This window comes from Netta rufina (genome assembly GCF_964035555.1).
Source record: "Netta rufina genome assembly, chromosome: 14".
Taxonomy (NCBI): Eukaryota; Metazoa; Chordata; class Aves; order Anseriformes; family Anatidae; genus Netta; species Netta rufina.
In genome coordinates, this window is record NC_140137.1 from 17,646,285 (window position 1) to 17,670,396 (window position 24,112).

The 24,112-nt window shown below is 36.7% G+C and overlaps 1 protein-coding gene across 1 annotated transcript; it reads right to left on the reverse strand.

The window, feature by feature from the left end:
- Nucleotides 1–885: 885 nt before the first annotated feature.
- DDX46 (DEAD-box helicase 46) lies at nt 886–24,111 on the reverse strand. The gene is made up of 23 exons (XM_084295149.1): nt 23,969–24,111; nt 21,956–22,144; nt 21,538–21,678; nt 19,497–19,614; nt 18,375–18,540; nt 17,930–18,081; nt 17,514–17,627; nt 16,708–16,873; nt 16,087–16,207; nt 15,573–15,748; nt 15,000–15,121; nt 14,287–14,365; nt 12,370–12,452; nt 11,447–11,611; nt 10,967–11,129; nt 9,819–10,012; nt 9,091–9,228; nt 8,269–8,418; nt 7,416–7,613; nt 6,581–6,799; nt 4,388–4,532; nt 3,629–3,702; nt 886–2,897 (listed from the first exon to the last, which is right to left on the reverse strand). Exons 1-23 carry the CDS (start codon nt 23,983–23,985, stop codon nt 2,850–2,852), a joined length of 3,138 nt encoding a protein of 1,045 aa, XP_084151275.1. The 5' UTR covers nt 23,986–24,111; the 3' UTR covers nt 886–2,849.
- Between the last annotated feature and the right edge of the window lies 1 nt (nt 24,112).

A 24,112-nucleotide genomic window follows, 5' to 3' on the forward strand; every position in this document is an offset into this window, starting at 1 on the left:
GGCAGCAGTTCTACTGAAGTAACAGCAGCTTCTCATAGGCAAAAACCCATTCATGACCCAAAATCAAATTATTTCTTTCATTTACCCACCCAAAATACTGCTCCCTGTTTACTGAAGCACTGGCTAACCTACAAAGCCAGGACCATACCACCTTGGGCAGGTAACAGAACAGACTCTGCCCACACATATTATATCTATCTATCTATCTATATATATCTCTATATAGATATATATATATCTATAATAGATTATAGATATATATAAGTATCTATATATATATGATATATATATATATCATATATATAAGTATCTATATATAGATATATAGATATTTATATATATAGATATCTATATAGATATATAAATATAAATATAAAGAAATACATGTACATAAAAATACAGCATCCCTGTGCTCTTCCATCAACTGGTGACAGGAATCTGTCCAGGGCCACTTCCCTGGAAAACAGTGAAATGGCAATGTTTCTAAAGCTCTCATCTATATTCCTGGACACACAGGGAAAGATAAATAAATATAGTAATATAACATTTTTTAGTACTTATAATTCTCCCTTCTCCCAATTTTCTTTCTCATTTGTTTCCGCTATTTTTTGCTTTGTGTACTTGTTAATTTGAGAGTTTCTTTCTCCTGGCTTTTGGCTTTTGTTTTCCATGTATTCAAACACCTTTACTGCATCTTCTTCACAGCAGCAGCTTATTAACTGAGTCTGATATGCATCTTACCGTATTTCTAGCAGAAAATGACAAGTGATAGTTACTATACATTCTTTCTACTCCAAAAAGTGTAAGGCTAACTCATAGAAAAATACAGAAGCAAGATAAGAGCATAAACCAAAAGTTATTCATAAAGACAGTTTCTGAAAAATATACATTGAAATTATTTTTATTTTTGCTGGAATTTAAAAAACATAGGAATATTGACATTGCATTTAAAAACCCCAGGAAGATAAAGATTACACATTGTTTCATCTCTGAAATCCAACAGTGCAAAGCTGGAAATCATAAGACTGTCTCCATCATGCCTTTTGTTTTTTTTAGGAGATACCAATATATATATATGAACATTTTGAAACAAGATTTTAAAAGAAATGTCAGACTGTCCAAACTTGAAAGTGCTCTTCACTACATACATCAATATCTGTCGCTCTTCTGGGGGGATGCTGTCAAAAAGACAATTCAGCAAACTAGTTGTATGAAACATATCAAAACCCACTTTCTAACAGAAGGAAACCTGATGGATTTAAAGGGATCCACAGATTTTTAGCTTAGAGATTCCTGTTTGAAATTTTGAAATACATTATTGTGTGTGCTTCTCTCTGTTGAACTTAAGGACTTATTTGTATTAACATTGTCAAGTACTGCATTACGGGTGTTTTTATCCTCAATGCGTACTGCTAATTTGGTACAATCATTACTTTCCTGTATTGAAAGTAAGATACACTGGCGCTAGAATAACCGACAGTTGTATGCAAACAGAAATGGCCATTTAAATTACACGAAGTTTGGAAACAGAAGGTCTAAATTTACACAGTTATGATGCAGGTTGGCTGATTTGTCTTCACCAGGGGTAAAGCAGTATATACATGGCTATTTTAAAATGACACATTTCTTCTCAACGTGTCAGGTAAGAAAAGCTTTCTACAAAAGTCCTTTTGAAAGTCATCATCTTGAAAGTCTTGCAGCTGCCAGAATAAGACGATTCAAATTGCTACTGCTTATGCTCCAGGTAAGTAGACACATGAAAGTTAAAAGAGCAAGAAGTCTCCATCATGACTACTAATGGCTACGGGGATGAGACCTCAGAAAGAAAGGTCTTGCCTGTCCCAGTAATGTGGTAGCTTATTGACTGCAGTGATAGTCAATATCTGTGGAATTGACTCAGAAATAGCTATCAATTTTTACTTAAAGCCATGTCCTAACAGTAATAAAGACAACAACCCTGGGGACAATCACGTTAAATGTATATATAAGAACACTATAAAAAGTGACAAAGTCCTATATTCATTACAAAAGAGGTTTTCCTTTTTTTTTTTTTTTCCTATTTCTTTTTGAACTAAACAGGCTTTCATTCTTATGTCAGAGAATGAAGAAAAAATTCAAATCCTAAAATTCTGATGTTTAGAAAAGATGTGGAAATTATTTTCATACTAAAAAACATTTCACTTTACAAAAAAAAAAAAAAAAAAAGGAAAAAAGAAAACAAAAGCAAAGAGTTATTCTATTACCTGGATGAGAAAGACAAAATGGGAGCTGAAAGGGATGAGTAGATCTTAAAACCAGACCTCAAGTATTTCTGGATAAAATTCTCTACTCTGATCACTGCAAGACTCTCTGACCTTAGAGGTACATTTGTACAGGGAATGAATGTGTGTGGAACCAGCCAGAGAGATGCTAAGGATCAGGAGAAAATCCTGCCTTTATTTTGGTGGTTTACCATTATTCCAGTATAAACTGATATGGTACAAATCATCCCCACAGTATGAAGCAGGTACATTCTAGCAATTTCCAACACAAATCCCAATATTGTTTAATTTACTTAACAGTATAGTCTGTCAGGAAAATTAAAATCTGTTTTATTTTATATTCTTCATGGTGTAAAGTATATACTGCACTTTTAAATTAAATCATGCTCTGCCCAAACTGGTCTGCTTTAAGACTGATAACCTTAGTGGAGAGAATTAAGATGTCTCAGCAAGTAACAATTTTCAGTTAAAAAATGTCCGCAAGACAAAATAAAAAAAAATCTTAATTTACAATAAGCAGTGTAAACAGCAAAAACAACAGAAGCCACAAGTTTCACACACCAGCCACCAGCAGATAACTCCAAATACTCATAGAACTTTGTATCTTCCTTTGTTGGTTGGTTGGTATGAATTTTGCTGCAAATAAAGGAGAGGATAAATCACAGTTAAAACGGATACATGAATTGCAAGAAAACCCCACTAAAAGTAAATCCCCATTGCTAAAGAACTGCTTATTTACATGTACTCTCCTTCTTTAGAAGACATTATTAGGCAGAGGCCAACAAATTTGAGAAAAAAAGGCATCTTAAGAGGAAAAAGCCAAAAAGACACTGTTCTGCATCTAATGTAGTATTACTGAAGGTTATTTCAAGAGGAAGCCAAGGTGTCTTCAACCAGAGAACTCAGAAAAAACTGTTTCTCAAGACAGTTTCTTTTATGTAAACAGAGTAAGTTGAACACAGCTGATTATTAGCTGGGTATACTGTGGGGCTATGGCGAAACAAATCTCTCAAGACATATGAAGTATTAGAATGAGGGGAATGATTCTCCCCCACACACACACTGTGTGACTGCACTGAAATTAGGAAATTAATTAGGAGCTGACTATTTATTTAAGGGGTATTCAGTCAAAAATCTCTGTTAATGTGTTATCTCCATCTGCTGGCTGGATAACAGCCGTATGCCTAGTTGATTGAACAAAGCAATATATTTTCTGGGCTGTTCAAGGAAACCGTTTTTTTAGATCTACAGGTTCAAGTCCCTGGTATTAATAAAAACGTATGTCTGAATGCCAGCATTTGTTGAAATTAATTTCATAAAGCACAAGTTAAGGCACCTTCACTCTGCATCCTGAATATTTCACTTACCAATCTAATAAGCTCCTCTTTTATAAGTCGTGTGATTTCTGCCTTTGCTTTCTGTACAGCCAGTTCATTGGCACCTGAAGGAAAAAGAACAAAATATCTTAGATTTTCTATCTGTGAAACCTATGGAATAAACAATGCTGGCTATTTTCACAAACACTGTAGAACGAGCCAAATATCCTCAAGTATTTGCTGAAGAACACCCTAGTATTGCATAGACTGCCACAGGTAACAGCAGTTTGTTTTAAGGAAAATACTTAAAACAGATGTTTGTAAGTTACAATGCTCAGAAATACCTATTTTTTTTGTTTTGTTGTTTTTTTTTTTAAGAAAGTCTCTGTTCAATCATCACAAAGTCAAGCAAAGCTAACTTGTAGTTGATGTAACTTCTTATACGTTTAACAGCCACAACCCATAAAATTCCATTTTCTTCCTTATTTCACACCAGCACAGACATCTTTGTGCTTATGCTGATTGTTTTTTTCCTTTTCTTTTTCTCCTCCAAAATGATTCCATAACTGTTTATTATTGTTCTGGGGCAGGTCAGTCTTCTCGGGAGCAGCATGTCTGTGCTCCCCATGGATCATTTGCCAAAGCAAATGGAGACAAATGAGCACTTCCTTAGTAATTATATTTATTTGCAAAGTAACTACAGTGGGTCTGTAACTCAATATCTAAATACTATGACTTTAGAGATTCCACATCTGATTACAAAACCAGAGTAGCATCTTTAACTGAAATATTTAAAGAAAGAACACTTACTTTCTATAGCTAAATAAATCTTTCGCTCTCCTTCCTTGGGTTCTTTGCCTGGAGGGAAATAAGTTCCTCTGATTGTAATAGCAGCTTCAGAATATTCACTGATTCTCTGTAGTGCTTCCTTGGAGGTAACTTTCCATCTGGCAGTCTGCAAGGTAAAGGATACAGGAGAATCAAGAAGGAGAAAGGCAGCACACAAAGCAGCAATCCAAAGGTTAGTTGACATTTTAGACAAACAAGAACATTGCACTGTGAAAATTGATCAGGGCATTCTACTTTAAAAATAGCTGGCTAAAATTTCAACCTACATTTTTATTCAAGGATATTTAACAAAACCTGCCTCTTATGTCAGCAAAATAAAGTTACTGAAAGAGAAAAAGAGAATGGATGCACAGTACCACCAAAGCAAGAACCCTAAAGACCTTCCATTTCACTACACTGGAAGTTTAAAAACCTGTAATTTTTTCTCATCGTTTCCTGAAACAGCACTCAAGTATTTTATTCAGCACTTTTTGCACATGAATAGTCTTCAAGGGCAAATATATACTGGGTACTTCCATTTAATAATGCTATTTACTTCTACGCAGTTCATTGGCTGAAGACAAAAATTAAGTGAACCTTAAAATCTCTGTAACTAGGGAATAAACACTGTCACTTGTTTTACAGGACCTTGTAAAGTTGTCATGAATCTTCTCTAATTCTCTAAAATATCCTCAAAAATCCTTCCACGTGATAAATGCATCCCATTCATTTAGACTATGAAATTATTAGAAAATAAGTAATAGATTGCTCTAAGTTATTCCTAGACCAAGATGTTTTATTTTTCATATGTAACTCCTGGTGAGCTCTGGCATTCAAAGGTGACGACCTTAGGACAAGACTGGAGAAGCTCCAACCGTGTTCATGCAAAGGCAAAGCTACTTCTGGCAGGAGGAACAACCTCCATCTGGACTGTTTCTCAGTTCTGGTAGGCTGAGCATACGTGTATCCGACCTTAAACGACCACTTTCCCAGAAGCCAGCTTTGAACTATGACCTAAAAAGGCAAGTTGTATGTCCCTGGATCAAAACTTTGCCTGTTACATATTCTCTCGACGGGAAGTATCACATCAGCATTAACCTCACTGCAAGAAATGACTGCACCCATCATCAGCAAGGCTACACTGTGTACATGTAATGGCACTGAATGGTGGCGTAGCACTGCTATAAGGAACAGCTTATGAAATCAGCTATCACTCTTGCTTTAGGTACCTTTAGGAGATTATTCTATCTTACATTATTTATCTCTGTCGTCTCAGACCTGCATGTATATGCATACGCTGTAAGATGAGTCCCTCTCCCAAAAGGCTTATAAAGATTTTCCAGGGACGTAATCGGCAGCGATGATTCACCCCGATGAACTGCTCTTTTTACATGACTGTTTCAGAGGAGGTATTACAAAATATTACAGAAGAAAAAGAGGACCTGGAAAGAGGTGTTTTTCCAGATGTAGCACTACAAAAAAATCTGAAGATCTAGGATTTGTTTATTTGCAGAAAGAAATATGCAGAAACCAGAACCCCTGTCTAGCCAGGCCATGTTCCGTACCTAGCAAGCCTACCTTGGAAGGGTTAGGAAGTAAAATATCCTCAGCACGTATTATCAAATCTAGAACATGTTCTATGAAGTAGCAGTTTAGAATAAGAATTAAGAGCATTTCTGAGAAGAAAGGTTAACAGATTGGTAACACAACAGCTTGATTAAAAAGGCAAAGTTTTGTTTTGTTTTGTTTTTAGCTCAGAGGTAAATACAAGCAATTTGTGCTTGGCACTGGGGAGCAGAAATCCTCTGAGTAACAGATGAGGCAGACTAGAGCAGCAATATTCCAAATGGCAAAAATACTCGGTTAATCAAAAAGCAAGGAGCAGTACTGGAGTCACAGTAGAATGGCCTTTCAAATAAATAGAATTCTAGATAGCAAAGATCTGGATATGGGAAAAGTCAGTGGCAGAGGGTCAAAAGATTTTTGTATGGTAAGGAATGGAACATGTCCAAAGCATTGTTTATCTATAAGCCGAGAAGTAACCACAGATGCAGTACGTTTGTCTAGGTCCAATAAGAAATAAAAACAAAACATTTTATTGGAATAACCACAGTCTAACTTGTATTTGTTAAACGACAGTCGTTTACATTTGATTATAGCAAAATAGTTACTTGCCTGTGGAAAGTCATTGATCTCTAATTCTTCTTCGTATCTCTTGAAAGATTCATTTTGTCCTCCATCCTGTTTCTCTTCCTCCTGCTTCTCTATAGGTACATAATTCAGCTTAGCATTTATTTTTTCAGCCAGTTGCTCTGCAATGGTCTTGGCAGATACAGTAGGAGCTTGAATTGTGCCTCCTCTCAGGATAGCATTTGTTGCCTGCTGCATCACATCCTGTAAAAAACAACCAACCAATCAAAACCAAAACAAACAAAAAAAGCAGGTCCATGATGGAAAAAAAAAAGATAGCCAAAAGAAGTCTTATATAAGCCAACACTGGTTTCATTAAAACTTTTTAGTTATTATAAACATCCACATAATAAACACACATTCAAAATTCCCCTTTTTTTCTTTTCCGCTTCTCAAAATCTAACCCTCACACCTGCACACAGAAGATCTGACCGGTCTTTTGAACCCTCAGTTCAAAATACCTTTGGACATTCCACACCACATTAACCTAAGTCCAAACCATGTATTACATGGCTCAGCAGAGAAAGATATTCTGCAACTTTGCTAAAGCTGACAAAAACCTAATTAATTACTGATAAAATTACACAATTAACTTTTTGCCAGGGCCGACAAAGCATTTCAAATTCTGTATTAAGTTAGCTCAATTACAAATCCTACAACTTGTTACTGAGTTAGCCCAGTACAAATGTGCTAATTAACGCAGTATTATATTAAAAGTGAAGAAATGCTACGTAAAGCTACATCCACAAAACAAACAAACTGAATGCAATCTAAACAACATTTAAATAAATAAATAAAATTTGTTCTGTAAAGATGTTACCTTAAAGTGGAAGGGGACAAATACTTGTGCCTCTGCTCCGAGATTCTTCTGGGCGTTGATTCTCAAAGCCAATCTTTTAGCAATTTCCAATTTCTCTGCATTACCAGCTGATGGTGTAGGAGCATTCGATGATCCTGGCGTGCCCATGTCTTTTACTCTTTTCTTTGAATTGAACATGCTTTCAATTTGTTCATCAATCTAAAGAAAATAACAACTATTAGATCACTACATTTATCATTAAATTATCATCTTAAACATGGTGAGCAATAAGGCGCAACTAGTTTACATCCTTTTGAAGAAATAAATCTTGTATAAACGATAGAAGCATGCCCAGAACTACAAATCAACAATCAGAACAGATAATCAGGAAAAGGTCTGAACACAGTATTTACTTTCAAGTTCATGAAAATGAGTGTAATAAATATTAAGACAGAGACCTAGAACAGATTTAGAAATAGTAAAAGGCTACTATGAATGTCTTTGAAATGCTACAAGTAGAAAATGTTTATAATTGAGGGCAATTACTCCATTTAATCCATGCAAGATTAATATTACAAGGAGAAGAACTTTCTGTAACATGTATACAACTATACACACACACACACACACACACACACACTATTTTAAGTATAAAATACCAGCCAGAAACAGACTTTCAAGAACTTGCAATGAATCTTTTCTACAAAAGAATACCTATGGATCTACTCATGGAATTTTAACTTGTTAAATCAGCAGCGCAGGACATGGAGTAACAAAAATCCATGCATTCTGCAACATATTACATAATCTACCAGAAAATAAAAACAACACAAGAATATATTGGAAATCCTTAATATAAATTTCAGGTACTTACATCAACAGCTGTATCTTCATCATCTGAGTCTTGCAAGCCAAGAGCTGCTTTCTGTAGCTTCTTTCTTTCATTAGCCAAAGCCTGTTCTGTTTCATCAAATTTGAAACCTTTTCCAGAGAATCCACTGCTTTTTTTAATCAGCTTTCCCTCCTAAAAACAAAAACAGTGCATTTTTACGTATAAACAAAACTTTTAAAATCCACTTCCAACTGTCATGAAATAACTATGGAAATATACAAATAATTTAAGTAATTTATTTAACAAAGCAAACCCTAGGGTGTCTAGAAAGCTCTTCCAATTTTAAGTACTGTATTTTACAATTTACAATTTACAAGTGCAATAAGAAATGCTGTGTTGAGTCATCAGATAGAAACAGTACACTACGGGGATTTTGTATAAGTATACATTTTAAATGTTTTTCAAATGCAGTAAAAAAAAGATCTGTTCTTATATTGGAAAAAATCTGAAGTTACACTTTTCAGCATAAACAACAACGTCCAGTTGCAAGGGCTCTAGAAACAGCAATACACATTCTATGAAAGAGCTTCAGTATCTGGTATGTGCATTTTGATAAAAGCCAAAGCACCCCTTGAACAGTAGGCGTTTCCATACCAGATGACAATATTTAAATTCTCAAGAACAGTCTTGTAAATGACAGTCAAGATCCTAATCTTGAAAACACTTCTATGCTCACCAAGGCACATATCTGTTCCCAATGAACTCCGGGAGATGACTCATGTACATACACAGTGTACAACTGGACCCATGTGCGTATGCATTAAATCCAAAGCAAAGCCCACTACAGAAGAAAGGATTACTTACAGCCTTCTGCTGGTCTTTGAAGTCAGCCCAGAGCTTCTCCAAATCAGTAGGAATTGGATTCCCGGATAATTCCAAAGCCTTAATGATATCACCAGCATATCGTGCCTGATCCTCAGTAATGAACGTATATGCAAATCCCTAGTCAAAATTAATTTAAAAGATGTTAAAGACAAACCTTTAAAGAAACTTTAAGTTTGCTGTAACACTTTTGCACAGATGCTGTTGTTCTGGGCAATAAAAGTAACTGTGATACTCATGAAGGTTTTTTTTTTTTTTTCTTTTTATTTATTTATTTTTAATGGGAAAGTAGAATGAATAATGTGATTTCCCAGGAAGCTGATACAGATGTAATCAGCCACAGATGGCAGTAACTGAAGCTTTTCCTTTCAATCTTGTCATGGTTGGAAGTTTGGAAAGTCGAATTTTATAAACTTAGTAGGGCTTATTTCCAACAGTGAAAAACACCAAACTTTCAGCCACAGATGAAATGTAAAAGAACATCCATTTATCAGACAAAAACGCAAGTTCCAACTTCCACAGTGCCAAAATTCAGAACATATTTACACAGCATCTCTCAAAAACCTTTAGAGGCACTCTAGAAGAAAATCCTTTTCTCACCAACAACATAAAATACTCCTTCTGTAGCTACCTCTTGGAACGCCTTTATCGAGCAATAAATAAGGCAATTTTTTCAGTAATAACCAAAACAGGCAACTGATTATACTTACTTTATTGCCAGCTCGTCCAGTTCGGCCTGCTCGGTGCACATAATCTTCATAATGGTTGGGACAACTATAATTGACCACCAGCATCAACTGTTTTACATCCAAGCCCCTCGCTGCTACAGACGTGGCCACTAAAAGCTTGCAAGTTCCATTCTTGAAATCATTAATTATGCTGTCCCTGTCGTACTGATCAATACCTGCAAGAAACCAGACAAAACAGTTGATTATAGAGCTCTGCTCTTTATTAATTTTTATTAATTACCTTCTGACTTTGAGTTAAAAGATTTTGTACACAGGTCAAAACACCCTCCAACTTCAAACAACCCAGAGTCCACGCCAAGAACATTTCAATACACTTACTCCCAGGCACCATAAATTATCCAGAATAATAAACCTCTCAGTCCGCTATGCACAGTAGTGAAACCTTTAGCTTTTCCACTACAAAAGGATGTGTTACCATACTAGGATTTTCAAGTTTCTTTAATAAGATTTTCTATTTGACTTATGTTCAATTCAGTCCTCATCTAGAGGTTTTGTCTGTTCTCTGAAGACAATGGAAATCTCAGAAGAATGAGGATATTTTTCCCTCTTCCACCACTGCACTACACAAACAGTGGTTTTGTACTTATCCGTGACTGTATTTTCAAGAACTCTCTATTATATAAAAATTTAAAATACTCTGTGATGGACAATATTCTAAAGAGATATCCTCTTCTTAGTATGAAACTACTTCCATTATATTATTTCTTGATGGCAGAAATGTGAAACAATAGCTGCTCTTATTGTGGAACATCAAAAAAAAGCTAGCATAATACTCCCCCAAACTGGTATTCACTGCTCTACAGTATTACGTAGCTAGGAATATTCCCTAAGAGGTGTTACCATTCAGTTCACAACCCCATTGCACAGAGACAAGATTGGGCATCTGTGACACCTCACATGGAACAATAATTACAGAAAACTATGATGTCTATTTCAAATTAAGCAGCAAATATCTTTCCCAATTACAAAGCAAAAGCTGCTTATGAAGAAATATTCTAATCTGGAATACAGGAACCAAGCATTTCTACAGAAATTCCTAGAGAAAAACTACAGAATACCAATTTTTGAGTTTGGAGTTCTTAATTTAAGGCCTTAGGATCGCATATTACCTCCATGAAGAGACAAGCAGGGATAAGAAGCTCTCATTAAATCTTTTAACAACCCATCAGCATGTTCTTGTTTGTCTACAAATATGATAACAGATCCTTTCTCCTGATAGTGTCCCAGTAACTCTAGTAACTTTAAAAACTTGTTCTCCTCTTCTATGACAATCTGAAAAAACAAACAAACAAACAAACAAAATTAAACACACTCAGGGTACATAGAATAAAAAATAAAAATTGGGAATAGGAGATGGCTTTTTCATGCTGCTTCTGTAGCTAGTGGTAAAACTGCTGCTCAGCTACAAAATCAAGTAAAGAAAAAAAAGTGATCACACTGCATTTTCACATTAAGCTATGTTTTCTTTCTAAGTTAATGTTTAATAAACTCACTGAAGATCTAAAAATAAAAGCTCCTTTTACATTCCATACTGCTGGAAATGTTTTGTAAGCAAAGGAAGATAAGCAAGGCGTATGTGTGATACTTACAACATGCTGTTCCACATCAGAACAGACAACACTTCTGCCTCCAACCTGCACTTCTATAGGTTTACTTAGGATTCTCCGAGCTAATGCCTCCATGGCTCTGGGAAAAGTAGCAGAGAACATGACAGTCTGACGGTCAGGCCTGACGTTGTCTACAATGCGCATAACCTGGTTTAAAAGAACATTTCCTGTTAATACCCAAGTGCTGTAACTGAACTCCATACACATACCGAGCTGTCTTCCTTCAAGTTAGGTGGTATCTGTATCATACAGAATACAGAACATTTCTTTACAGATTTCCTCTTGGGACTTAGGTGATAGCATTGCAAGACAGGGAAAACTTGCTGAAGTCAACAGGAAATTGAGTGGTAATATGCAACCCCAGAGCAGCCCAACAAAAATCCAAAGATTCGCAGCAGAAATCCTATAGCTCAGGAGACAAAATAAAGGATTTTTCCTAATTTTGGAGGACAATATAGCCTGAAGGTAACTGAAAGAACCCTGGACGTCCAAAGCTGCAAGAAAGTATTGTTTTTGTCACTGACATTTTAAACATTTCATTCCTGTCTCCTGCAGGATGTTGCCAGAAGGCATGACAAAGTTTATTAGTAGGCTACAACTACTAATATGACACCTACATCAAGGAATTACAAAGGGCCACAGATATCCAAAACAAGCATGTAAAAAAAAAAAAAAAAAAAAGAGGTATATTAGAACATAATTTTTCTCTAATAAGGAATTTATCAAAACCACAACATGTGAGGATAACACAAAATTTGAAGAGTCAGTTTAAACTGTCATCCACATACAGCACATGTCATTGAATAGTTACTGGCAGTCTAATAATAACATAGCACAGATTCTTGCAAAATCCTTTAAGTGAGAAATAACACACTGTGGCAGTATCAGGCATGTCGTTAAGTTACCTGAGGCTCAAAACCCATGTCAAACATTCTGTCTGCTTCATCAAGGACAACGTATGTGACTCTGCGGAGATTTGTCACCCGACCTGTGAAAGGAGAGGAAAAAACACATGGGAAACAAAATCAAAAGGAAATCTAGTTTCCCTCAGGAATATATATATATTTTAAAAGTTATATATTCTCACTATCTTCTATCAAACACATTAATTACTTTAAAAAAATTCACTGAAAGTGAATTTTAATGTTCTCATTTTAATCTCAATAAACATTCTGGGAAAAGTGTAAGTATGCACTAGGCCCTTTATTTTGTCAAACTCTTCTCTTGCATACCATCATAGGGCCAGAAGAACCTGTAAAATTCAGAAAACAGCCCTCGCCAAAACACATCATAAAACTAAGACTGAGATGAAGCAAGGAGCCACATCAGCCATTATCTGACAGCGCCACCTAGAAAAAAACATATTAGAGATTACAGCGCATGTGTGGAAGGCAAAGTCCAGTGCTAACTGTTGCAGCCTCAGAAAAATTCCTTTTACACATATAATCTGTAATGCTTCCTTGGAGCTAGAAATATCTATTTGAGGGTAATCACACTAATTCTAGTTAACTGCTAATAATATGCATAAAACAGAGTAAGCAGTCTTTTCAAAATGAATATAGGACAATTAAAACCTACCCAGTATCACTAATAAATTGAAAAACAAGAACCACCCCAAACTCTGGGACAGCTGGAAACAAAATTGTTGTATATCTGTGAATACTTTGAAAGGATGACGGACAGGATAATTAACACCCTTCCCAAACAAACAGCTAAGAAGTTCCCTTTCATCAGAAGGATTTAACTCAAGGATTTAAGAATCATATACTTAAAAGATACAAATACATGAACATATTCAGTTCCAAACAACTGTATACTGACACTGTCAAGTGCTCTCATAATGGAGCATAATTTTCACATTTTCGACAACCAAGACTCAGACTTGTGCCTGTCAAACTACAGCAGAATTTGGTCCTTTCAGCTCCAGCAAATTGTAGCTGAATCTTCAAATTATTCTGGGGGGTGATTTAGCGCTGCCTCTTTTTTTTAATAAAAGGTATGGAATTCACACTTAAGTAACAAAATAAATATTTCTTAAAATCTACATATCTATTTAACACCTTAACACTTTCATCCCCAAATAATAACTTGGTAAATTTACTTGGGAACAGCATTAATGTACCTACCTTTGACGATTTAAGTCTTGGAAGCCCAGTTCTATATCTCTTGAAGGTACTTTTTCCACAGAAGTTAAATAATGTCAACAGTTTAGTAGAGGTTTTGATGTGGAATAATTTAATAATAAAACTTTATCTAGCAAGCATGCAATGGTTACACTAGGACAAAACCTCTTAAAGCTGCAGTGTCTCAGTTTAAATCAACCTGAGTATTTGATGTAAAGTCAGTTCTTTTACAGTTATTTAGGGAGGGCTTTTTGTCAGGTGCTTTTTTTTTTTTTTTTTTTTCCATTTTAAATCAACAGATAAAGGCAGTCACTCTTCAAGTAAAAGCGAGTAACTGCTGAGCTACACTAACAATCAGGATGGATCAACAGGCAGACACAGTAAGCAACTGTTACATAACCTTTCTCTAAACGACTTGCAAATTAGAAAATTTGAGACTACATTTTATGTTTAACTCTCATAAACATTCTCAGAAACTCTTCAAGAACGCAATGTTTCCTGTCCTCCCCCAAAAAGTCAAACCAATATATGATTAAACCTGTTACTAGTGTTATATATTCTCAGAAACTAGATAGTGCAGCCTGAAGAGATATAAGAAAATTCCATAAGACCATTTATCAAAATACATGATCTTCTGAATTTGTTAGAATTACACAACAAATAAAAAAAAATCTCCATAGTTAAAGGTTTTCTACTCACCATTGTTAGCTGCTAACATGTCAATCATACGTCCAGGTGTGCAAACAATAATTTCAGCACCTCTTTTGAGTTCAGCTATCTGGTTTTAAAACACAGTAGAATTAATTTAACAAACTATTAGTAAAAAAAACAAAAAACAAACAAAAAAAACAAACCACCATAACTACAAAAATGAAAGTTACACACATTTGCAGTTACTTTCATAAGCAATTCATATTAGTAAAACAGACATATTTAAAAGATTTTACTCAGCAATTTAAATCTTTGGAACGTTATGCTTTCTAAAAGAGTAACCTCTGAAAAACTAAGTTACTACCACTTGAAGTAGTTACAGTGAAGGCATGGCTTCTGTACAGTTAAGGGCCTGCATGGAACATCACGTTACATCAGGGACAAATGATGTATTCACAAGTGCAAATACACCAAGTTCCAATACACGTAGTCACGTAAGTACAAATCCTGTAGCTTCCATAAACGTGGGGTAGAAAAATACCCTGGAAATTAATCTCCAAATGGCACTAACATGTAATATTTGATAATGCAACAAAACAAATTTAACAGTTTCTGGTTCTTGTATGAGATAACTCTTGAGGAGAACCATAGTAAAAATAGAGCTTCTGAATCAATTTCAAACTAATTATGTATCACAAACAGTTTAATTGTTTAACTAATAATATCCAAGAGTTATTTGACAAGGTATGTCATTTGAATACCTGTTCACTGATTCCTGTTCCTCCATAAACACAGACAACTCGAAGTCCAAGGGTCTTTGAGAACTTCTTACACTCCTTGGTAATCTGTAAAGCCAACTCGCGAGTAGGTGTCATGATGACAGCTGAAATACAAAGCATTTTCATCATACGTTGTAATATAAGAGATGATGTTATTTATACAGTAAAAATTAATCTTTAGTAATGAAATATAAGCACCTCTGAGAAGTATGTGCAACTTACTACACAATTTACGTTTTTGTTCTTTAGAAAAAAAAGTCATTTCAAGAAAGAGAGCTAAGACAGTATGAGGATGAGTAGAAAACGTATCAAAGTTTTAACATCAAAGGAACAAAGGTCCCCCTTCCAGATATATGGATATGCAAGTACTCTTGAAATAGCATTAAATAGCATGGTGACCACAAACAACAATAAATTCATTAACTAATGCTGCTCACTAACGGATGACAGTCAGTTAGTATTCCTCCCTATGAGCAGGAGAACAGAAGACCCCTCTTAAGTGTATGCTTGAGTTTATTTATTTAAATACCCATTTTGAAAATAAAAGCTCTGTACCTATGGGACCTTCTCCTTCTTCTAAAGCTCTCTGATCCATAATATGCCTGAACATGGGCAACAGAAATGCGATTGTTTTTCCACTTCCTGTTTTGGCAATGCCAATCAAGTCACGACCATTCATAATTGCTGGGATAGCCTGGCTCTGAATGGGCGTGGGCTTTTCATAGCCATGCCTTAAAGAAAGGAGAAAAAAAAATATTATAAGGACAAAATAGGATTTGAGAGATGAGAATCACAGTCATCCTAGAATAAATTTGCATATTCATATTTACATATATTTATCAGTGTAACTCAAAAAACAGCTTAAAGCTGAGGATGAATAACATGACATAAATGGCAAAAGGAATAGCTTATAATGGGTTAATATTGAGAAACATTCTGATGACCATATACATAGCATCTACAGACATGGACATGCTGCTTTATGCAATGAAAAAGGGTTTTCTCCCAAACATACTACAAAACACTGAACAAAATCAAGTATGACATGATTTGCAAATTTCTTGCTTACTTTTTGAGAGCAGTGAGAATTTTCATGGAAATACCACACTGTACCCAGGTTTTTATTGGTTTGGGGCAGCCTTTTCCCTTGACTGTTATTCCCTCCATCTCCAGTCGGTACACATTCACCTCTGAAACAGAATTTGCACTACAATGAAATTTCATTTCTTGACATTTCTCTACTACCTTGATCAAAACATTCTTGATCTGTTCCTGAACATTAAATACTTCTTTTATCAGCACCAGAAAAAAAGTTTTTAGCTTGCTACACATAAATACAGGATGTAGGTGGAGAGAACTCAGGTACATTCTTCAAAGTCTCATATATGATTATATGAGGTTATCAATAATAGTGATCTGATTTTTTTTTCCATACCAAGTTGCTCAAAAGTACTTCCCCCTCACCTCCAAATTCTCTTCCAAATTATTCCAAAATCATAAAATAATTAGAATCATAGAATCATTTAGGTCGGAAAAGACCTCTAAGATCATCTGGTCCAAAAGTCTTGAATGTACAGTATTTTTTTTGCTTTCTTCAAAACAACTCTACATTCAAACAGAATTTGCCTTTTTGTTGCACTTCAAGATCTGCAAACATTCTTTTCTTTAACAGTACCTAAGGTGTTCTTACCTTCTTGGGTCATTTTAGCAAGTTCAGGTACTTCAACGTAGAAGTTTTTCCTGAAGGGCTCATATTCTATCTTTCCATGATCTACTGGTTCTAGAAGCTTTCTCTGCTTCGTCTGATAGCCAGTTAGGGCAGTCTGAAGATCAACTTCCTCCTCTTCTGAGGAATACTGTATAAATTATAATTAGCGTGTAAGTTATTATATCTTATTATTAATACATAACATATTAAATAGTATTATTTATTCTGAAATGCTTTTTAATTTATATAGAAACTTTACTCAGAAGAAATAATTATGTCTTATTCCCTTAGACCAGATGCTGAAAACCTAAGCCCTTCAGGCCTCACCATACACAACCCCATTAAGGACTCAACATTCCTAATATCCTGAAAGCATTCTACGAATACAGTTTGGGTATGAAAGAGAAATTCTGAGTAAGTTCAGGTACAATCACTGAGCAAGATGGCTCTGTGAAAACCCCAGAGCACTGTTCCGTAAAATTCAATATTCATGTTGATCTGCCGCTGCGAAAAATGCAAATAATTTCACACTGTATACTCTAGAGAGCCAGCTACCAGTTCGCTGAACCCACATCCAGAGAGGGCAGCTGACATTTATGCACTTGTAACAACTCTTCCTACTACAGGCACATTTGCTATTTACAGCCAGTGTGTAACCATGGTTCTGCAAATTAAATAAGCAAATTCCTAGCTTGTAGCAGATGGAAAAATCCCAGGACTATCATCATTCTCATGCCTCTTATAAAAAGTTGCCCTTTCACAGTAGAAATACAAGACACTTCCATTACCTCCATTGCATCTTGGTCATTCTCCATGAGCTCCCCTTTTTTCTTTTCTGTCTCTACAGCTGCCTTTTTGGTTGTCACCACGGTTACTACTTTGGTAACAGTTGGTCCAGTTTTCTGCAAAAACAGGTGAGAGAAATTATTGAATGCATTACATAATGCAATGTACTTCTGAATGTATTATGCTGTTGCTTTTTTTTGTTTGTTTTTTTTACATCCTCCAGTAAAATTTGATCAGGATAATGCTAACTACTTATTAAGAATACCATGAAATTCACATTAAGGCAAACAGTCACTAAATACATCCTATTTCTTGCTTTTTTGCATTCACTTTTTTTTTTTTAAAAAAACATTTTCATATTAAAACACAAAACTAATTTTAAAAGACAAAGTTAAAAAATCTTAATAAGTGATTTTACCTTTTCACTTCCACCTCCACCTTTCACACTTCTCATATTGAATTTCTTGACTTCTTCTTTTACTTCTTCCATATAAGCATCCAAAGGATCTAACTCTTCATCTTCAACCTCATTGCCTTCTTTTTCTCCTTCTGCGGTTTCCTCTTCATCATCTAATATCAGAAAGATGGGAATCAGAGAGGAAAAGAGAGTTCACATATGTTCAATTATTACTCTGTCCAAGTAACTACAGTCCACTTTTATTACTGTATGACTTTTCCTCCTTAAAATCTCTCCAGTTTGTTATCTCAATTGTATCTTAAACTATTTGAAGCCATGACAAGATTTAGGCTGTGCTATTCTGTATTTCACATTATGAAAAGTCATTAAATGCTTTAAAAGATAACATAATAAACTATTATTAGGAACAAAAGTGTTTTAAATGTTATATATAAAAATTAAATACCATCATCATCTTCCAAACTCCACTTTTTTCCCTGTTTCATCTCTTCAATTTCTTTTTTCAGTTCTCCAATGTTTTCCATAGCCTTTTTGCGTTGTTCTTCCCTCCACTTCTCCACTCTTTCTTTTCGTTTTCTCATTTCTTCTTCCAGTTTGTTCTGATCAAAATTCTATGAAAAAAAAAAAAAACAAAACACACCAAATTGTGAAAATTAATGGCCATTGGCATTAGCCTATGCTTTTTTTAGACAAACTCTCTCTTCAAACACATTTAACTGAGCATGCAGTAGATCACTGGACATACACAGACCTATTACAACATGAGTAAATGACAAATACTAACAACTCTAACTCTTTCAAGTAAGAAATTCATTTAACTTTTTTTCTTCACAGTAGCAGCTAGTATACAATGTTATAAGTAAGAATGAATTAAAAAATATTCCCTAACGAATTAAGCTTTCTTCTTTTTTTCTAGACCAAGATATTATATTCCAATGAGTTTCAACTCACTTTAGCCATTTACACACACAAGACTAAAGAATTATCATGTTGTCCTCTACTTCCAAAAGTCTGTCTAGGACAAAAAAAACCACTGATTTATGCATGGGGAGCCCTTGCTGACAGTGCAGTGACTATTAACAAAGGAGGGTTACTAATGACATGCTGTTTTGGAAGAGTTAGCGAAAACAGCTGCTTGGGGAATTCTTCATCTAGGCACATCTTTTCACGATATGGAGTAAGGCAAAGCATGCTTCCTTTCCCCTTTGTTCTTTGATTCCTGCCTGGTTCCAGATGCCAAAAGATTTTTCAGCTTCCCTACTGACATCTAATACATTAAAAAGGAAAGATCCTTCACACACAACTGTGGCTTGTGGTCTGAGCAATGTGGAACCTTGCACTGAGAAGAATGTTTCTAATGGCAAGAACTAGAAGCACACCCTGTGACTGAAGTCTGTGTTACTGAAGAGGGTACTCTTTCATTCAGCGTGAATTGTGTCCAACTCTAGGAATAGTTTTTCTTTTGTTAATGCAGTAATTAACCTATGTTAATGTAGTAGTTAATCTATGGCTAGCTTAATTCTTGGTTTATAAACTTAAAATGTAGAATTTGGAAAAAAGCTTCTACCTCAGTGGCCACAGTAGATGCAGTAGCATCTTTATCCTTCTCTTCTTCTTTGTCTTCTTTCTCTTTTTTCTTTTCTTTGGAAACTTCCACACCTTCTGTCTTTTCTTTAGATCTTGATCTGAAAGGTAAGAACAAAGATTTCTTAGAATATTCCAGCTTTTCTCGGGGGAGAATAGATGTGCCAGACAGAGACAAAACTGTGAACACAGTTACATTTTCAAACATCTTACAAAGCACTCTTTGTTTCTCAGAGCCTTTCTGTTTCATGGAAGTAGGTTCTATAACTGCCAGAAATGCACAATGTATTGCAATCCACTGATTCACATGCTTTGGTTCTGTTCTTCTCATTTCTTTACAGGACAAAGTTGCAGACTTCATTTCCAGAACACTTACTGCTGGTACTCTAGAGGTTCCGCAGCATAAACACTCCTTGAAGACAGCAGTTCATATGAGATGCTAAAAAATTCCTGTTTGTTCTATTTCTAGAGGAAGGTAAAGTAATCCAGCTCCTTGCCATGGAAATTTGAACATTCCCCTGCTCTGTACTGGCTGAAAGTCAAAAGAACACCTCTCCCTGGGAAAAGGTACCTACAGAACTCAAACTAATGTGCAGATTTGTGTTTCACACAAAACCCATTTATCACAGACTTTACTCTCCTAATGTACTTCCTATTAAAAAGAAATAGTTGTATCTGAACCAAACTCCTGCTAACCCATAACAGTAAATGTAAAATTCACTTTAGCCTCTTAAATCTCATTAAACTTTCTTCACAGTCCACTGGACAATTCTAATGCAAACCATATGCTCATTCCAAGAGATTGTCATTCTAGCTTCTCACAATTTCTGGACTGTTGTCAACCTACTCAGTCTTTATATGGACTGCTGTTACAACTTCTGGACCTTCCACTCATTTTACAGTATACCTGTTGTAATTATGTCTGAAAATCCACTCAAGCACATTTAAAAGAACATGACCTGTAGTTAAATTTTTACACATTTCTGAAGTCAGTATCTAGAAGAGTAGAAGTTTCAATTCTTGACTAAGTCTATTTACTAGACAGTTTATCTGACTGTAAACCCCTAAGACTAGTACCTGTCCAATCCTTATTCACTGAGCACACCCACAGAATTCAACAAACACAGGTAAGAAACAGTCGGTGGCTTTGCCAAAGCAGACTTCTTGACCTTCTCTGAAGTGTAACACTATACACTTTACTTTTCCACACAAATATCATTTAAAAAGGCAGATTCCAAACTTCATGGGCTTATATTCTTAAAAACACCTTTTATGTAAAGAGTGGATGAAACACTGAGCTCAGATACCATCACTGGCACTGAAAAGAGCTTAGAAATTCCTGCTACAAATGTCACCACGATGTCGTTTATAGATCCCCTGCTGCTACCCTATCCAGTATTTTTAAAAGCCCTGCTTTTATCTGAGAGAAAATGATAGAGCTTATCTGTGAGAGCTCTGCACTCAGGCACATCTGGTAACTAAAACTTACTGTTCTCCACCAATTTACACGTCTAAAGACAGGCTTCAATTTAATGTCTCTCAGAGACAGCACCTGTATTTTACTAATTTGCACATACATGCTGAGACACAAACTGTTCCTTATTGATACTGGAACCTGGGAAAACAATGCAGCACTACAAAACTTTCAGAATGAGGTTCAGTTTTAACTTTGAAGTTAGCAACTACCTTTTACTCCCTGCTCAGGTGCCACAACTTCAGTCTTAAATTAACACTTGGATCTTTTTCTTTTATAGAACCGTTCTCACAACAAAGTGTATTAGAAATAATAAATACATACACACACTAGTATTTACACACCTTGAAGTAAGAAATCTAAAAATATTTGATGCATCAAAGCACATTAAGTGATGGGAAAAGATCAGAACTGTACACTCATCGAATATTCTCCTTGTTCTACAAAGCAAAGCTTTTGGTAGTTTTGCCTGAGGATTCTTTCCATTATACCAATAGTTTTGCAGTACTTTGTCACTATGATATGGACTGTAATTCAAGAACACAAATACCTGTTTTCTGTTTTCCTGTTCTTGCTTGGGCTGGGGGATCGAGACCGTCTACCTCTACTTCTGCTTCTAGAGCGCCTTCTCTCTCGGCTGCGGGATCTTCTTCTCTCCCGACTTCGTTCCCTCTCTCTACTTCTTGAACGTCTGCCCCAGAACAAAATTGTATTTATTTAGCATGTGATCATAACACAATTTTAGCCTTCTATTGATGAACCCTTGTAAAAGGAATCCAACAATCATCAAGACCACAAAAAGCTAACAAAGTCCAGCAGCAGCAGCAAGACATCATCTAATAAAAAAAAACATTAAGCACAGTAAAATCTATCACGGAGAACAGCAAAGTAAATAACTGTAGAGGAAGAACATCAGTGTTCAGATGACAGCATTTTTATGTGCTTTGACTGAAACTCGTAACTCCTACCTTTGACGCTTCCTGTCACGCGATCGAGATCTTCTCTTGTCCCTGCTGCGTGACCTCTCACGTCTGCGCTCCCGATCTCTGCTCCTAGAGCGTCTGTCTTCGCCGCGTTTTCCCCTTTTGTCAGAGGGAGAACGACTTCGAGACCGGCTGCCAGAGCGTCCCCGTGACGCGGAGCGCTTCCGATAATGCCTGCATTGCAAATTTACAAAAAAAAGAAAAAAAGATGAACATGAGCTCGAGAATAACTTGCAGTAAAAGGATGTGTTTGTCAGATTTGGATGGACAGGACAAAAAGAATTATTTACTACAATTTGTTGGACTTACTAAATTCCTGAACATTTTCAATAATCTTGCAAAACTGATTAATATACGTATACTCCTTACGATGCTGAAACCAGAGGAATTAGATGGTCATATTTCTGTTTTATTGTTGGCGTGCAAAAAGAAGTACCTCAAGAGAACACTAGAACATCAAGAACAATTCCCGTTTTAGGAAATCCACAGATTGCTATTATGTTTAGGGAAAGACTAAGTCTTTTTGAAACTATCTCATAAAATCTGCCGAACACTTAACAAGTTTTGTTGAATTTCCTATAATTGTAATTCAGGTATGCTATGTAAATTGTGCCTCTGTTCAGTGGAAGATCTGTCAAACAGCAATTAAAGAAACATAAAACCACAAGCATATATGATACAGCAGTGGTCAATGCTGACATCAAAAGAAATTCCCTACTGCCATCAAACATCACAAAACATTTAAGCGGCTAGCAAGGCCTCAGAGGTGTGTGACAGAAATGGGAGACTTTTTCTCCCCTCACTAATGCTCTCTTATCCCAGCCAAACTGTGGGAGAGGGTAGGGGTAGGAATTTTCCCAGAGACTTTTCACCTGAGCATACAAGTTGCAGAGGGACCTCCACTGTGACCGTATCATCTTTTCCAATTCCTGACTGTCAGTCACAGTGCCAGAACCATTCCTTTGTTCATCCTCCTGCAGCCCAGGGACCACAGACCCTACAAACCTAGTAGCTGGGCTTGGGAAGCAGGAATAAGCAGAGAAAGCAACTTTTGGAAGGCATAAATTAAATTAGAAAATTCATGTAAGTTTAAGACCACTTTTTATGTTATTTGTTGATTCCATGATCCAGGTCACAACCCCAAAAAAGAAATAAACTTGCAGAAGGGGTCGGTGCTCCTGGGGATGAGACACGAGAGCGGGGCCAGCAGGAGCCACGTGTACAAGGCTCATTCCTCAGAGACTTGTGGCCTGCTTTGACCGATGTGTTTACGTGTTTTCTGTAAACAGTTCTGTTCGTTATGACCACGGAGCCCGATTAAAACTGGACACATTTTGGGGAGAGAAGCCGTGCTGTGAGGAGCGGGGTCCTGCCAGCTCAGGCGCCAGCAGCTGGAGCTCAGCCCCCAGGGGATTTTGCAGCCCAAGTCCCTAACGGCTGGGCTAGGTGGCTTGAAACTAATTTAGGGATATCAGTGAGGGTTCCCAGCTCTTCACTGAGTCACCAATTTAAGCCCAAGCCGCTTTTTAAAACCCGAATTCGTGTGCCCCTCTCGGGGTATGAATCCGGGAAGCTGTTACAACACAGGGACGGCTGCACACAGAAGCACAAAACACACGCTGTTATGGTTCCTAACGCCGTTTTAGCATTAAAACCCGCTGGTTCGGTTAAAGCAGAGGGCACTAACACATGCCACGCCAGCAGAAGCGAATTAAGGAGCTGGTTTCGAGCCGGAGGGGAGCGAAGTGCCCCAACCCCGGCAGCAGAGGCCCGACCCCGCGCCGCGCGGCCACCCGCTGAGGGGGAACAAAAGGCACACGTTTCTACACAAACTCGGCAAAAATAAAACCTATGACGCAAAATACAGCCCGCCGAGCCACCACACCACCGTTACTCTGCGTTAGAGCAAACGGGGGGGGCTCGGGGCTTGTCTCCCGCAGCCCCTGCCCTCAGGGGGCCCCTCTCAGCCCGGCCCCTTTGTTCCCCCGCTGCCCTCACCTGGACTCGCGGCCCATGGCGGCGGCTGACGAGGACGAGGAGGAGGAGGAGGAGGAGGAAGAAGATGAAGAAGAGGAGGAGGAAGAAGAGCAGGAGGCGGTGCAGGCCCTGCGCTAGGCGGCCATTCGGCGCCCCGGGCCGAGG

What these genes read in the sequence shown, in the direction of transcription:
- DDX46 (XM_084295149.1), bottom strand. An exon ending in ATTCTCACTGCTCTCAAAAA is followed by an intron (nt 15,749 to 16,086) that starts GTAAGCAAGAAA and finishes CCTTTCTTTAAG; the next exon opens with GCATGGCTATGAAAAGCCCA. An exon ending in ATGAAGATACAGCTGTTGAT is followed by an intron (nt 7,614 to 8,268) that starts GTAAGTACCTGA and finishes TATTTTCTTTAG; the next exon opens with ATTGATGAACAAATTGAAAG.